A 13,897-nucleotide genomic window follows, 5' to 3' on the forward strand; every position below is an offset into this window, starting at 1 on the left:
CGTCCGGTCCAGCATCCGGTCACTTCTGTGAGCTCGTTTCTTCGTGATCTTGCGTACGGCTTGGTTTCTATCTTCGTGCTTGGACTTTGCTTGATATCTTGGGTCTTCTCTTGTGCTCGTAAGGTTTTGCTTGTGGTGTTGATCCTCGGATCATCATGTCGCCTTTGTCCAAGTCACGTTTTGCACCCTATTAAACTATAAAACAATCACTTGTAAATTCATTAGTCCAATTTGGTTGTGTTAGTCATCAAACACCAAAATCCAAAGTAAATGGGCCTAGGGCCCATTTTCCTTACATTCATATCACTATCCACATCATTGTAGTGCCACTATTCATAAAAGTCCCTTTTCACTCTCTTGGCTTTGTCTTCCTAGCTACTATAGCAAAAAGCCAGAGCCAAGCTCTTCTAAACAAGCCCTTAAACTTCTCAACTTTTCTCCATGATCCATGAGCTACGATCCACGATACTACCGCGCAAGGTTGGTGGCCACAGGTTGATGGACTCAACTGCTCCCTTGTGCCATAACTCTTATCTCGCTGGCAAAGACACGATTCTCTACACATTGTTGTCGACAAGGCTAGCCACCTCAAAGCACTCTGCGATGAGTTTAAGAGTTGCTCAATATCTGGGGTGGAGGATAGGTCAGACCAACCTGAGCCATGGCTATCCCTGTGATCTTATTTTTTCTTAATAATCATACAACAATCAGTTGCTAATTTGATTCATGCATCATTAGTGCCCCCCCCCTAATTCATTGGTACCCCGCTTAAGATATTGTTCAAGCCCCGCTACAGCTCAATAGACCTACATAGACAAGTTAAAAAAGGGAACGTGCTCAAGCTCAAGAAGACCTCTCTTCCCACCACTGACCTCCACAGTCTTGCCCTAATTGCTATTGGGGCTCTTGATCATGTTTCCCTCAACAAGGCGGTACACATTTCTAATGTCTAAGTTTGAGCATGCCAGTTTTTTGCCACCTCTACGATGTCAGTGTATTGTTGTAGGATTTAAGAAACCGTCTAGAGGGACGAGGTGAATAGACGGCGACCTGTAAAAATAAAGACTAGACAATTTTGATTAGTAATGCAAGGGACCTACTTTCTGTTCTATTGGGGTTTGCAACTTTGGGTGACAAGCAAGCAATTTCAAGTATAGGAATATAAACAAGACAAAGTAGTTCTTGAATTAAACTTGAGCACAAGAGACCCAAGGAGCAAGTACCTTAAGAAAAAAAGTTGATCCCTCCTAACAATAATGGGCATGTTTGGTTGAACGTATATGTGTTAGCTTAGCCCGTGAGATACAAGGAACAGCTATTTGGATGCATATGTATGTCGACTTGAGCTAGGCTCAACTCATACAAAATTTCTCCATCTCCTTGGCTCAACTCATACAAAATTTCTCCATCTCCTTGGCTTCGTAGAAATGAGATTAATATCTGTTTCTCGTGGACTTAGCTAGTCTGATGCAACTTGGCTTCTTCGGGTGTATGTGTTATCTCAATCGGAACATGAGTTCAGGTAACCAATCAATAGCGCGATGCAACTTGACCAAAAGAATACAAGCAACCAAATAAAAAGATTTTGCACCATCTAATCCTGGTGGGTGCCTACATATCAGGCCCAATACCACCCTCAATGGTCTTTAACCATGCACTAGTTCCAAACCCACCGGCCCAGAAACACGGAGCACGGGAAAGGGCTCTCTCTCTCTCTCTTCTCCCCTGGTACTTGCATTGCTGCTGCTGCTGCTGCTGCTGCTTTTCAGGCTTTGCTTCTCTCTCCCTCCCTTCTCTGTCTCGCAGTGCTGACACGGTTTCCTAGGCGCCCTGCTCTGGCTTTCTCGCACCAATGAAAAAACTGACCAAGGAAAGGAAATGTCAATAAATGCGAGGGAAGTAGGGGAGGGAAGGGAGAGGAAGGCACGGCAAGGTTCTTTCAGCTCTCTCTGGTGTGAGCAATGGCGAGGCTGCGACTCCTACTGCTCCGGCATCTGGCTGCCGCCACTGCTCTGCTCGCCGGCTTCTCTTCTCTGCCTCCTCTGGCAGGTCAGTGCTTCACTAGCTGGCGCTTCAATCCTAGCAAAATGTTGTGAAATTTCTGCTCTGCTGGTGCTGGGGACTACGGAGTACTTAGTGCGCATGATTATTCGTGTTTTCTTGTTGGTTTCTTTTCCGATTTTTTATTTGTCTGCGCTGAAGTTGAAAGGCCTAAATGCCGTCACCTGAGCCCGTGCGCATTTCACTGTGATCCTTATTTTTGGCATCCATAGTAACTATGGTTCACAAATACGAATCTGAAGATAGCAACAGAGAGTTTGTTTAGAGTTGCATTACTAGCCAATCCAAACATGAATCCCGCCTGGCCGCCAGTATCATTATCTGTTGAAAAGATGTTAGAACTTCCATCCCTTTTGGCCACTGAATGACTGAAGCAGCAATCAGTTGTGCAAACAATGATGTCCTTGTCCTTTCATATACTGACCTGAGCACTATGACTTCAGATAGCAAGTTTGATGTCAAGAGGGACCATTTCTTATGTCCGCTCTGTGTGGGGTCTGGGGAAGGGTGTCAGTGGCAAGCCTTACCCTCGCCTGCGCAATGCGAGGAGACCGCGACTCGAACCCGGGACCTTCCGGTCACAGGCGGTAAGACTCTACCGCTTGCACCAGGCCCGCCCTTCACAAATCAGTCTACCTGCCATTATTTGTATTACAACTGGATGCACATATATTGCTGAATAGCCTCAATTCTAGTATTTTTTATGTATGGCCTATGGCCAAGGGATGAATGAGTAATTTCTTATGTTTGTACTGCTACTGCATGAGTGCATGCCCGTGAAATACATATCAATTCTAGCGAACTATGTTACTCTCAGTTGTGTCTTAGTTTGTGATATTAAAATACATCACACCGCATGGTCTTAGGGTCTGTCGCCTTGTGAGGTCTTCAAGGGAGAGAAAAAAGATCATATCTTGATACTGAAGGCCCAAAATTTGCCTGATTTTCTCCTTGATTGTTTCTGCAGAAGCATATGATCCTCTTGATCCAACTGGGAATATCACAATCAAATGGGATGTCATGCAGTGGACTTCAGATGGCTATGTTGTAAGTACACTGTTAATACTACTAAGACATGTTTTATATATACTAACAAGACCTTACATCTTAAATGACGAATTGTTTGAGAAAGATGAGATGGCAGGCTCAGAAATTAGTTCTTTCTGAATTCCAAGGAAAATTACCACATAAAGATCATGCATTTGAGTTCTGTCTGACATTCACTGTTTGCATCATATTAAATTGTAATCTTACCAAATGCCTGAAAGTGCTATAGTTTCATGCTGAAGACAGGCATGACCACATGACTGGTGTTTTGCACATAATTTTTTTTTGAACCATGTTTTGCACATCATCTTAGTATAAGCGTAACACTATAAAAGGGGAACATATATGCAAGCTCTCTTTTGTGTTGCTGATGTTATGTGAAATCTGTTCTGCAGGCTGTTGTTTCCATATACAACTACCATAAATACCGACATATCCAAGCACCCGGGTGGAACCTTGGATGGGTGTGGGCAAAGAAGGAGATCATTTGGACCATGGTTGGTGGGCAGACCACAGAGCAAGGGGATTGCTCTCAGTTCAAAGGCAATATACCACACTGCTGCAAGAGGGATCCAGCAGTTGTTGACTTGCTTCCTGGGACACCTTACAACATGCAGGTTGCAAATTGTTGCAAAGGAGGAGTGCTTAACTCATGGGTTCAAGATCCAGTCAGTGCAGTGGCATCATTTCAGATCAGTGTTGGCCGATCTGGTACTACCAACTACACAGTGAAAGCGCCACTAAACTTCACTCTGAAGGCCCCAGGACCAGGATACAGTTGTGGAGCAGCTCATGTGGTGAAACCTCCTATGAAGTTCATTTCTCAGGACAGAAGGAGAACCACTCAAGCTCATGGTAAGTTGTTCCAGCATTCTTCTTTAGGTGGAAAAACTTTATCTTGTCGTAACAAAAAACCTCTGGCTTATGGTTTTTGTCAGAGCTCTATTGTGTGCTAGGTAGCATATATGTCCAGGTCATTGAATAGTGAACGCCTTTTTTATTTTTTTGCAGTGACATGGAACGTGACATGTACATATTCACAATTTGTTGCTCAGCGGGCTCCAACTTGTTGTGTTTCACTCTCATCATTTTACAATGAAACCATAGTTAACTGCCCAAAATGTTCATGTGGCTGTCAGAATACCAGATCAGGAAACTGTGTCGAGTAAGTACCATCCCTTCACAAAGTCTCTTAGACACCATATGTTTTGCACTTAACGTTTTCTTTGTTTGTATGTACTTAATATGTTTGTAGGGGTAATTCACCTTTTTTGGCTTCTGTCGTGAATGGACCAGGCAAGAGCAGCATGGCTCCTCTAGTTCAGTGCACGCCCCATATGTGCCCTATAAGAGTGCATTGGCATGTTAAGCTCAACTACAGGGAATACTGGAGGGTAAAGATCACGGTTACAAACTGGAATTACCGGATGAATTACTCACAGTGGAACTTGGTAGTTCAGCATCCGAATTTCGACAAAGTTACTACTATTTTCAGCTTCAACTACAAGCCTCTGAACCCCTATGGAGTAATAAGTTAGTATTTGTTGCACCTCCTGAGTCCTGACCATGTTTATATATAATGCTTTAGCTAAATTCACCGATATTTTGCTGCAGATGATACTGGAATGCTGTGGGGTATCAAGTACTACAATGACCTGCTCATGGTGGCTGGGCCAGATGGAAATGTGCAATCTGAGCTTCTGTTCCGGAAGGACCCGTTGACATTCACATTCGAGAAAGGCTGGGCGTTCCCAAGGCGGATATACTTCAATGGTGACAGCTGCGTCATGCCTCCACCAGATGCGTACCCATGGCTACCTAATTCTTCCCCTGTACTCCTACTGAAGAGCTCATCCCTTGTTCTGCCCATCGCGATTTGGATGGCGATGCTGTTCTTACGGCTTCGTATGTAGTGGCTATCGACGGATTAGCTAATGTTTAGGCAACTGTTTATTGAAACTAGTGATTGTCACATTGGTCTGTTGACACATCAAGCATCCTGAATTTCTTGTAATCTAGTGCGTAAGGATGATTCTGGTGTGCCGATTCGGATGTGAAACTGTGATCCAGCAGGCTGGCTGTAGATTCATTTGCATTTTGTGTATTGTAGATCTGAAGATTGGTTAATGCAGACGTATCAGTTATCAGTATCCCCCAAGACAAATCTTGTGCGTGTTTGGTTCAGAAAAGTATGCTAATGTTCAGTATGTTGATTCATGTATCATTCTTCTGGATTATGTGTACAGAACGAAAACACAGAAAACATGTGCTCTATATGTCTGTTTTTTGTTTTGTTTTGTTTTGCTAGCCTTCAGAGTGCTGAAGTCTTGGCAACCAAAATGCCCTGCAACTCCCAAGTTACATTACATACATGACAGTTTTCCTCTGATGAAGCAATGAAGCGAAACCCAAGTGTTGAAGTCTTGGCAACCAAAATGCCCTGCCTACTGTACTCTACTCCCTGCCCAATGGACGAGAGAGGCGGAACAAGAACAAAGGAAGAAATGGAGGCCTTGCCCTTGGTGGGTCATGGATCATGGTCATGCCACCAGGAGCAGCGCCAGTAGGAACGCTGAGGCGGCGGCGGACACGATCAGCTGTGAGGCTGCGGCGGGCGCGGCGTTGGGCAGGTAGGGGTAGGAGTCCGGCGGCGGCATCTTGCACTCGTCGCCGTTGAAGTAGATCTTGCGCGGGAAGGCCCATCCCTGGCTGAAGGTGAAGGTCCTGGCGTCCTTGCGCATGAGCACCTCCGACTGCACGTTGCCGAACGGGCCGGCCTCCATGAGCAAGTCGTTGTAGAACTTGAGCCCGTAGAACATGCCAGTGTCATCTGCATGGATGCATGTATAATCAATCACATTGGGTAACTGGGTTTGGCACTTGCATGACATGATGATCAAGAAACATGCCCAACAGTCTGCTACTCACTGATGCTGCCGTATGGTAGCAGCGGCTTGTACTGGAAGCTGAAGACCTCAGTGACGTTGTCCAGGTTGGGGTGCTGCGCCACCAGCGTCCACTGCGTGTAGTTCATCCGGTAGTTGAAGTTGGTGATGGCGATCTTGGCGCGCCAGTAGTCCTTGTAGTTGAGCTTGACGTGCCAGTGCACCCGGATGGGGCACAAGTGCGGCGTGCACTGCAGCAGCGCCTGCCCGTCCTTGCGCGGCGTGTTCACCCCGGGCGACAGCGCGCGCTTGGAGTCCCCCTCGATGCACCCGCCGCCCGGCCCGGCGTGGCCGCCGTGGCCGCAGCCGCACGCGCACCGGGCGCACGGCACGATGGTGTCGTTGTAGAAGGAGGAGAAGGAGACGCAGCAGGACGGGTACTTGGACGCCAGCTGCTGCGAGTAGGTGCAGGTGACCGTCCACGTCATGAGCGCCTGCGTCCGGCGCCGGTGGTCGGGCGTCCAGTACACGGTGGACGGCACGATCGTCGCCGGCCCGCAGGTGTACCCTGGCCCGGGGCCCATGAGGGTGAAGTTCTTGGGCAGCTTCACCGTCTTGTTGGTGGTGCCGGCGAGGCCGACGGAGACCTGGAACGCGGAGACGGACCCGGCCTGGTCCTGCCCGTACGCCGACACCACCCCGGCCTTGCAGCAGTTGGCGATCTGCTGGTTGTAGGGCACCCCCGGGAGCAGATCCACCACGGCGGGCGTCCGCTTGCAGCAGTGCGGGACGCCGCCCTTGAACTTGGAGCAGTCGCCCTGCTCCGTGGCCTGCGCGCCCACGATGGACCAGATCACCTCCTTCTTGGCCCACGACCACCCCACCGTCCACCCGGGCGCCATGATGTGCCGGTACATCTGGTAGTTGCTCATCGCCACCATCGCCACGTACCCGTCGGGCGTCCACGAGATCACGTCCCACTTGATGGTGATGTTGCCCCGAGGGTCCAGGGGATCGTAGCCCACCACTGCAAGTAGAGCAAGCCGTCAGCCAGCCATGGAGAGAGCCAGCGAGGAAGACGACGATCGACAATAGAGGTGAGCATCGATCGTCGTCGTCCATTTGCATTAATTAGAAGGAAAAAAAAAGGTTTCATTTTCAGATGAAGGAATGGCGCGACGACGAATTGAACCTGCGACGGAGCAGTAGGCGAGCGCGAGGGCCAGAGCCAGCAGCACGGAGGAATCGCGGAGCCCCATGGATCGATCCTTGACGAGCGAGCCGGCCGGCGGCCTCTGCAAGAGCGTAACACCACCACGGCTGCTGTGCTGCTAGCTGGTAGCACACGCTCCGATCCTGGAGGAAGAAGCTAGAGGCAGGGCGAATAAAAGGCCCTGCTGCCGCAGCAACCAAAGAAGGTGAAGAGAGATGGCCATCGAGATGGCACGTCACACCGGCCGGGCGGCTCGATCAGCTGGCCGACGCCGGTTGGTTGAGTTGCGTAACGAGGACTCGAACTACTTACTACTCGATTTGAAAATGAAAAGAGAGAAATCGTGTGCGTGACGGAGGTGATGGCGCCGCTCCACCTCCCTCTGAATCTGATCGATCGCTAGCTATTGCTATTCGCCGGTAGTGTGGTGTGTGCTCGCTGAATGAATGAATAATGCCTGCTCATCCCATGGCGGGCGCAGATCCTTGTCCCGCATTGCTCCGCCCCTGAAGCAACCGTGGTTGGTGACGGAGGGAGGGAAGGTGGAAAGCGACGCGGAGGATCTCTTACCATCTTGGTGTGGTGGTGGTACGATCCGTGTCCGTGATGGCGACGGACGAGCACGACGTCACTCGGCATGTTTAAATGAGTGAGGTGAGAAGAAGCTGTTGCGCTACTTGCGACGTTTGATCACACGCACAGCTGGGAAGATGCGTGCATAAGCTATCTCCTGCTTGTTCATCCTTTCTCACGTTTCTCAATCATTCCGTGTTTGGAGACTATCCTCCGTACCGTATGTATGTAGATGTACGTATACGTAAAAGGATTTCATTTTATATATCCACGAACGTACAGGGTCGTGCAATGTATTTATGTTTGTATATGTTCGTTTTTGCTGGGCCCTCGTCCAAACCTTTCTGAAGTCAACAGAGAGCAACCAATCAGGCTGTTCGCTTGTTGATTTCAGCCAGAACTTACCAGTCAGTTAACAGTGGTTTTCAAAACCGACCAGCGAACAGGCCAAATGTACATAGCCCGACATTTCAATGCCGAGCGAACTGCTGCTTTCAGCTCCCTCTTTGCGATGCGCGATCCACACTACCGGAGATGGCTTCTTTGCCGAGTGTTCCAGACTTTGCCGAGTGTTTTTATCGGGCACTCGGTAAAGAGGTTGTTTGCCGAGTGCTAGAGAGAAAGCACTCGGCAAACAAATGGCACTCGGCAAAAAGGTGGTTTGCCGAGTGTCGAACACTCGGCAAAGAATAACACTCGGCAAAGACCAGGTTTGCCGAGTGTCAAACAATAACACTCGGCAAAGGGCCGCCGCCATTAATGGCCGACAACTGTCGTTAATCCTTTGCCAAGTGTCTTCTCCTGACACTCGGCAAAGAGGCTCCTTTGCCGAGTGTCATTTTTTAACACTCGGCAAATCATATTTTTTTTTCATTTTTGACCTCCAAACTTTTTTTACAGTTCTCAGACAATACCTGGTACTCCATATTCCAATGTGGCACATTTCTCGGACTTTTTCTATATTTCTTTAATTTATTTCATTTAATTGAATTTTCTTGGATAATTCAAACTATAACGGTTAGTCATTCGAATAATAAAAAAAAATGAATGGAAAAATGATATTCATGTTATTTAGTATAATGTGAGGCCATATCCAGGAACAGACCACCAATTTCGAACATCTTGTTCACGAAACATGACCACGAACTTGCGATCGAGTTGTTTTTAAATTCTATAAAAAGCAAACGAAGTCCGAAAATCATGAAACTTATCAAGATGTCAAGATATCATATGTGGAGGCTGTGATAAAAAATTGAGGAGGTTTCGCGCAAGTTGTCACGTACGATGCTTGCAAACCGAAGTCGGCCTGTACCGCGTTGCCTCGCCACTGCACTGACCCGCCATGGCCCCGCTAGCCTGACTCCACTGCCACCCTAGGTATAACCCCTCTTTCCGTATCATGGTCGTAGATCACGTAACCCAGTTAGGCGTCTCCCGTTTGAAAGAGATACGGCTGGAAATATGTAGATATTTCCATATCTAAAACTGTATCTGTTTTGAATTGTCCATGTTTTTTGGACAGCCCGCGGATGCGTAGGTGGGGTTAGTTTCCATGGTCTGCTCTGATCTGAGACAGAGTTTCGGCATCATCTCCCTGTTGTTCTCTGGACACACACTCTCCCTGGCAGGACGTGTATTTGGAGAACAGCGGGGAGGTGCTGCCGAAATTCTGTCTCGGATAGGAGTAGAGCATGAAAACTAACCCCACATACGCATCCTCGCGTCGGATTAGGACCTATCCTCACCTATTAGATAGTAGGAACGTCGTGTAGATGCAATTGATGTTTGTATTACTCGTCGCTATATATGTTAGAGGATGGAGGACCGTGAGTGGATGTACATGGGGCCGCGCAAGTCAGGGTCAGGTCACCAATGAATGGATCGACAAGACCGATGCTTTTTTGGAACGGGCATTTGGCATGGCTACTAAAGGAGCAAGTAAAATTTGCTGTCCCTGCAGCAAATGTGCAAACAGGAAAAGACAAACGAAGAAGGTCATGGGGGAACATCTTTGGAAGAATGGATTTACGGCAGACTATACCCGGTGGGTCTACCATGGTGAAGCCGATCGTATGAGAGAGGAGGTGGTGAGACCACGCGTCGAGGATTATGATGCTGATGCCAGGATAGCAGACATGTTAAATGACTATCACGAGGCACAGTTCGCTGAAGGACGTATGGAGGAGGAGCCAGAGGCAACCGCAAAGGCGTTCTACGACATGTTTGCCATGGCACAGAAACCCCTTCACGATCAGACAAAGGTTTCTCAACTGGATGCCATTGGACGCATAATGGCGTTAAAGTCCCAGTATAGCCTGAGTCGAGATGCCTTCGATGGTATGTTGACAGTTATTGGCAGCCTGCTTTCGGAGGGTCACCTTCTGCCAAAGAGCATGCACGAGTCACAGAAGCTCCTTCGTGCACTTAAGATGTCGTGTGAGCAGATACATGCTTGCTTGAAGGGGTGCGTCATATTTAGAAAAGAATACGTGGAAGCAAAGTACTGTCCAAAGTGTAAATCCTCTAGGTTCCTGGAGGTAGATTCTGGTGATGGCCAGAAGAGGTAGCTTGACATTCTCGTGACAATCCTACGGCACCTTCCGTTCATACCGAGGATCCAACGGCTATACATGACCGAGGAATCCACGAAACAGATGACATGGCATAAAAATGGTAAACGATACAATCCTAACAGGATGGTACATGCATCCGATGGTGAAGCATGGACCCACTTTGATGTCATTCATCATGAGAAAGCTAAAGAGGCTCGTAATGTACGTGTTGCACTGGCAACAGATGGGTTCAATCCTTATGGAATGATGGCTGCCCCATACACATGTTGGCCCGTGTTCGTTATCCCCCTCAATCTCCCCCTCGGTGTATACTTTCAACGACAGAACATATTCTTGTTGTTGATAATTCCTGGACACCCGAGGAATAATATGGGTGTGTTCATGGAGCCTGTGATTGATGAATTGGTCCGTGCTTGGGAGGAAGGGGTATGGACATACGACCGAGCTACAAAGAAAAACTTCAAAATGTATGTTTGGTACCACTACTCCCTGTATGACTTCTTGGCGTATGGGATATTCTGCGCCTGGTGTGTTCACGGGAAGTTTCCATGTCCAGTATGCAAGGAAGGTCTAAGGTTCATTTGGTTGTAGAAGGGTGGTAAGTATTCATCATTCGACAAACATCGGTAATTCCTCCCTCTTGACCATGCATTCAGACGAGACATCAAGAACTTTACGAAAGGTGTCGTAGTGACAGACCCTGCACCACCGATAATGACTGGTGCCGCGATTCGTGAACAGATAGATGGTCTCGTGGTCAATCTAGAAGGTGGTTTTGTGGGATATGAAGAGCAACATATGTGGACTCATAAGTCAGGCTTGACTCGGCTCCCCTATTTTGATGACCTTCTCCTTCCACACAATATTGATGTAATGCACACTGAAAAGAATGTCGCCGAGGCACTTTGGGCAACAATCATGGACATTCCTGACAAGTCAAAGGACAATGTTAAAGCTAGAGTGGATCTGGCAATGTTATGCGATAGACCAAACCAACATATGAAGCCTCACACATGCAATCTCTTCTCCTTTGTGCAGAATCAATCGGCGGCATCGAACGATCCTCATGCTTCAGCGAATCCTTCACCAAATCAGTGATGATACTTGTGGTTGTTAATGATACTTCTATTTTCAATTGTAGTTGACGATGATGGAGCACTTGGATTGCTTGTAAGCTTATTTGTGATATATTGTGAGACATGTGACATTTGTGATATATATATGACGTTTGTGATATATATGTGGTGTTGGTGATATATATGTGATGTTGATGATATATATGTGATGTTGGTGATGTTTGTTATATATATCTTCTGTTTGTTTGGATGGGATGTAAAAAACAAATAAAAAGGCTATTTTCAGTCACTTTGCCGAGTGCAATGGCCATGACACTCGATAAAGTGACCATCTAGGAACTACCTGGGAACATGCTTTGCCGAGTGCAATGGCCATTGCACTCGGCAAACATCATAGATTTACCGAGTGTCATGGTCCAGGCACTCGGCAAAGGTCTCCACTTTGCCGAGTGTCTTGTCGGCGACACTCGGTAAAGTGGCCGCCTTTGCCGAGTGTCTAAGTCAATGGCGCTCGGCAAATCAGGTACCTTTGCCGAGTGCTTGACCTTGACACTCGGCAAAGCCGCCGTCACGGTGGCGCTCGCCGTCACGGCCACTTTTCTTTACCGAGTGTCGAATTGGCACTCGACAAAGCCTTTGCCGAGTGCCCGATAAAGTGCACTCGGCAAAGAGGTCTTTGCCGATAAACTATTTACTGAGCGCCCTTTTGCCGAGTGTAACACTCAGCAAAGAAGCCGCCTCCGGTAGTGCCAGTAGGTAAGATGGATTTCTCCCAATGATCCACTGACAGACTTACTGACTGCTCGTGCTAAAATTTAATATATAGGCGAGCAAGAGAAAAGGTTGTTAGCTCAGTTCATTTCGAACAATAGCGCAACCGACACTTTTATAAGATATTCACAAAAGAATAAAGGCACACATAATAAAATATCAGGAATACTTATTCTCAAGCGCACAGGATCCGCTCGCTCGGCATGCACACCGCATCCGCCGATGCGCACTGCTGCTCTCCTCGGCTGTTCGATTCGCCCGGCCCGTGCCCACGTCCGTGCCTGCACCGTCGGAGACGGAGAAGATACTGCCCCACTCCGATGACCGCATCACCGCCGCCCCAACCCTAACTTTGGCAACTTTAGAAGGAAGGGATTCAGGGCAGGGAGGCCTGACAGACGGCGGTTTAGGGGCCCTGGTAGCGGCGTAGGCGGCCAGGCTAGGTCGGGGCGGGGGCCCAATGGCCGAAGTTTGCTGGAGGTCGCCATGGCCGATGCAAGAGGGGGGATGCGGGAGGGGGGAGGGGAAAAAGGAGGTTGCCACGGCCACGGAGCTCTCACGACCGTGGAGCTCGGGCGAGACCCTACCGCCCGCCGCAGGGCGGTGGGAGGTGGTGGAGGCGGGGATACTCGTGCCAAATCTAGAGCCGGGGCGCTCGTGCGGCTGGCGGCGAGACAGCCGCAGTGAGGGAGCCGCGGTGAGGTGCGGCGGGGAAGGAGGTGCCTGGAAAGGAGAAGAAGGCGGGGTCGGAGAAAAAGAAGAATAGTAGGCGGGACGGGGAGAAGGCGTGTGGGTGGAATTTTATCCGCTTGCGCATGTGGCTTTTATTAAGGCCCGTGTAAAATATATAGTTCTGTCAAATTTCCATTTAAGTTCTAGTGGTCTGGAGCATCAGTATAAGAGGCGTGTACGTTACCACTAAAGAGTTTTCGTTTACAACAGTGACCTACATATCTGAATAGTATTTTTAATGGAGTGACCAACAGTCTTGGTTTTGGAACGAGAAGGAACGGGGCAAATTTATTCTACATCTTTAGGACATGATGGTTTTATTTCTATGTGTATTTGGTTGGAGGGATACAGACTGGGAGGATACATCAACGTTTGAGATGCGTTAGACATTCATCAAGTGGAACATGTATGTCATCCCGTCTCACCTTCTTCCACACGGCCAGCTCCATCCGCCGCAAACATGCTGCCCATCCTCCTCTTCCCCCTAGCCCTCTGCCCGCGTCTGGCGTGCTCAGGGGGTGTTTGGATCACCCGGACTAAACTTTAATCCATGTGCACATCACATAGAGACCAATTAAAAGTTTTAAATATAAACTAATTGCATAAAAGGAGGCTAATTCGTGAGACGAATTCATTAAGCCTAATTTGTCCAAGATTTACCCCATGTGATTCTATTAGTAAATATTTGATAATCATAGATTAATTAGGTTTAATAAATTCATCTTGCAAATTAGCCACCGCTGATACAATTAGTTTTATAATTATCTCATGTTTAGCCCTCCTAATTGGCCGCTAAATATGGACTAAAGTTTAGGCCTAAGAATGCAAACACGCCCTTAGTCACTTAATCCCAAACCCAGCCACACCTAACGCCCCCTTCCTCCCTGCCACAGTCGCCACCAACACTGCATGCCCTACACGCAAAGTCCGAGCTTGTCGCTTACTTGAGCATTGGAGAGGTGTAAG

The 13,897-nt window shown here is 48.1% G+C and overlaps 2 protein-coding genes and 1 pseudogene across 4 annotated transcripts; 2 read left to right on the forward strand and 1 right to left on the reverse strand.

Moving 5' to 3' along the window:
• The first annotated feature begins 1,922 nt into the window (after positions 1-1,922).
• On the forward strand, positions 1,923-5,210 carry LOC136539621 (COBRA-like protein 1). Of its 3 annotated transcripts, none has more exons than XM_066531578.1 (7): positions 1,934-2,049; positions 2,505-2,648; positions 3,029-3,108; positions 3,504-3,963; positions 4,120-4,273; positions 4,364-4,641; positions 4,723-5,210. In XM_066531578.1, exons 1-7 carry the CDS (start codon positions 1,962-1,964, stop codon positions 5,019-5,021), a joined length of 1,503 nt encoding a protein of 500 aa, XP_066387675.1. In that variant the 5' UTR covers positions 1,934-1,961; the 3' UTR covers positions 5,022-5,210. The 3 variants fall into 3 exon arrangements, with proteins under 3 accessions (XP_066387677.1, XP_066387675.1, XP_066387678.1); XM_066531581.1 differs by having other exon boundaries at positions 4,364-4,634; positions 4,723-4,951; XM_066531580.1 differs by lacking the exon at positions 2,505-2,648 and having other exon boundaries at positions 1,923-2,049.
• Positions 5,211-5,298: 88 nt separating this feature from the next.
• On the reverse strand, positions 5,299-7,574 carry LOC136529448 (COBRA-like protein 5). Its single transcript, XM_066522527.1, has 3 exons — positions 7,186-7,574; positions 6,037-7,020; positions 5,299-5,938 (listed from the first exon to the last, which is right to left on the reverse strand). Exons 1-3 carry the CDS (start codon positions 7,250-7,252, stop codon positions 5,649-5,651), a joined length of 1,341 nt encoding a protein of 446 aa, XP_066378624.1. The 5' UTR covers positions 7,253-7,574; the 3' UTR covers positions 5,299-5,648.
• A 2,021-nt stretch (positions 7,575-9,595) lies between these two features.
• LOC136537040 (uncharacterized) lies at positions 9,596-10,346 on the forward strand (annotated as a pseudogene).
• Positions 10,347-13,897: the final 3,551 nt, after the last annotated feature.

This window comes from Miscanthus floridulus, chromosome 2, assembly GCF_019320115.1.
Source record: "Miscanthus floridulus cultivar M001 chromosome 2, ASM1932011v1, whole genome shotgun sequence".
Taxonomy (NCBI): Eukaryota; Viridiplantae; Streptophyta; class Magnoliopsida; order Poales; family Poaceae; genus Miscanthus; species Miscanthus floridulus.

What these genes read in the sequence shown, in the direction of transcription:
- LOC136529448 (XM_066522527.1), bottom strand. Translation starts at nt 7,252, where the DNA reads ATGGGGCTCCGCGATTCCTCCGTGCTGCTGGCTCTGGCCCTCGCGCTC. An exon ending in CGCCTACTGCTCCGTCGCAG is followed by an intron (nt 7,021 to 7,185) that starts GTTCAATTCGTC and finishes CTCTACTTGCAG; the next exon opens with TGGTGGGCTACGATCCCCTG. An exon ending in GCTACCATACGGCAGCATCA is followed by an intron (nt 5,939 to 6,036) that starts GTGAGTAGCAGA and finishes GCATCCATGCAG; the next exon opens with ATGACACTGGCATGTTCTAC.
- LOC136539621 (XM_066531578.1), top strand. Translation starts at nt 1,962, where the DNA reads ATGGCGAGGCTGCGACTCCTACTGCTCCGGCATCTGGCTGCCGCCACT. An exon ending in GGACTTCAGATGGCTATGTT is followed by an intron (nt 3,109 to 3,503) that starts GTAAGTACACTG and finishes TCTGTTCTGCAG; the next exon opens with GCTGTTGTTTCCATATACAA. An exon ending in GAGAACCACTCAAGCTCATG is followed by an intron (nt 3,964 to 4,119) that starts GTAAGTTGTTCC and finishes ATTTTTTTGCAG; the next exon opens with TGACATGGAACGTGACATGT.